This window comes from Nothobranchius furzeri, chromosome 11 (assembly GCF_043380555.1).
Source record: "Nothobranchius furzeri strain GRZ-AD chromosome 11, NfurGRZ-RIMD1, whole genome shotgun sequence".
NCBI classification, from domain to species: domain Eukaryota; kingdom Metazoa; phylum Chordata; class Actinopteri; order Cyprinodontiformes; family Nothobranchiidae; genus Nothobranchius; species Nothobranchius furzeri.
Window position 1 is genome coordinate 57375866 of NC_091751.1, and position 1558 is coordinate 57377423.

Consider the following 1558-nt stretch of genomic DNA (forward strand, 5'->3'; position numbering starts at 1 on the left):
TTTATTCGGCCCAATGTATGTACGCCTCCAGACTGCAGAAACAGGAGGTCCAACGGTACCCGATCAGGGAGGAGATGTGCTTCATCTGACTGTAGGTTTGTAAATAAATGCATGAGTGTGACTGAGAATACGAGTGAGTGAGAGGTGAAAAGCTTTGTTAAGCTTCAGATCAACACCGACTGAAGCGTTCAGAGAAAACTGAATGAAAATATTCAAAAGATGACAACTCACGGCTGTATCGGCTTCACTCAGCCTCAGCAACACTTAAAAAAATAACTCAAACAACCCACAAGCTGCTTCACTGACAAGTTGGACTATTTCTGAATAAATTTGCACTTTTCTCCATTTACTGCAAGTTCAAGCTCTCATTAAGCAGCCCAGCTCGCATGTTTCAGGCCAGCATGCAGTCAGGAGTAGTTAGAGAGTAAATGCTTTGGCTAATTTCAGCCTGACCATCCATATTAATACAATAACAGAGAGGGGCTCAGCAGCAGCGTGTGACAAATTTTATGTAATTGCTGCTCCTCATTTGCAGAAGCAATATAGGCTACAGTATGCAGAAGGGGGGAGCAACATTTATCAGTTTAATGATAAATATGTCAACAATTAAGATATTTTTGACAGACATGTCAATGTTATTTTGGCACAATCATTATAAGTTACTTCAAAATAGTAGAAGTAGCGCACAGATTCATCCCAGTCCTCTTTATCTGTCTCTGTGTTCACATAATATAAATGTAATGGCTCAGAGAAGAAAAACGTGACACTTTCTCTCTTTTTTCATCCCCACTTTTCTTTAAGCATCATTCATAACCGAGACGAGCACTTAGCGGTAGTCAGCGCCTCATGCGCTCCGCTCTTTTCCCCGGCCAAAGGGACCGCGGGATGTGGCTTCCCATCCGACGCCGCGGCGCACCACAGTCACCCAAAGCGCCAACTCTCACCTTCATTTTCCGGGTAATTCCGTAAGGCTCCGCACGACGGGAAGACATAGAAAAGCATCAGGGAGGGCAGGAGGGACAGGGTCGGATAGATCCACAGGACGCGCGGTGGTGCCATTTTCAGGCTGCGCTGCGCCCTCGCTGCATCCCTGTTGGCGGTGTGGAGTCGGTGAGCGCAGCCTTGCGATTGAGGAGGGAAGGGGAGAGCAGGGGAGAGGAGAGGAGAGGAGAGAGAGGGGGAGGCGCAGGGAAGGAGGGTCTTCAATCAGCAAAGTCCTGTCAATCAGCGCTCTGGTTCTGGATGGAGAGGTCCATCAGAGGCGTCAGGCTGGAAAACTAACATTATCATTCAATTTAGACTAATTTATAGACTTTTCCCTTCAAAATTAGATCTCCATGTGTTTGAACTGCCATGGTTATTATAAATGAAAGCAAGTCACATAAAAGTATCTAAAATTAAATTAAAAATGTCAGATAAGATAAAAAAAAGTTAAAGCTGATTCAGATTCCAGGTTTTCATCACATATAGAACATCCATTCATGAGTCTCCGACTTTTTACATCAGTGGTGCATGACTGGGCGAACTGGATATTCTGATGTTCTGTAGCAGCACCACA

General features: G+C 44.9%; 1 protein-coding gene across 1 annotated transcript in view; it reads right to left on the reverse strand.

Moving 5' to 3' along the window:
- epha4b (eph receptor A4b) overlaps positions 1-1188 on the reverse strand; it is a 110621-nt gene extending 109433 nt beyond the window's left edge. Inside the window, exon 1 of the mRNA XM_054739118.2 lies at positions 945-1188. Within this exon, the coding sequence (XP_054595093.1) occupies positions 945-1059 (115 nt within the window). The 5' untranslated portion in view covers positions 1060-1188. The remainder of the gene's footprint in view (positions 1-944) is intronic.
- Between the last annotated feature and the right edge of the window lie 370 nt (positions 1189-1558).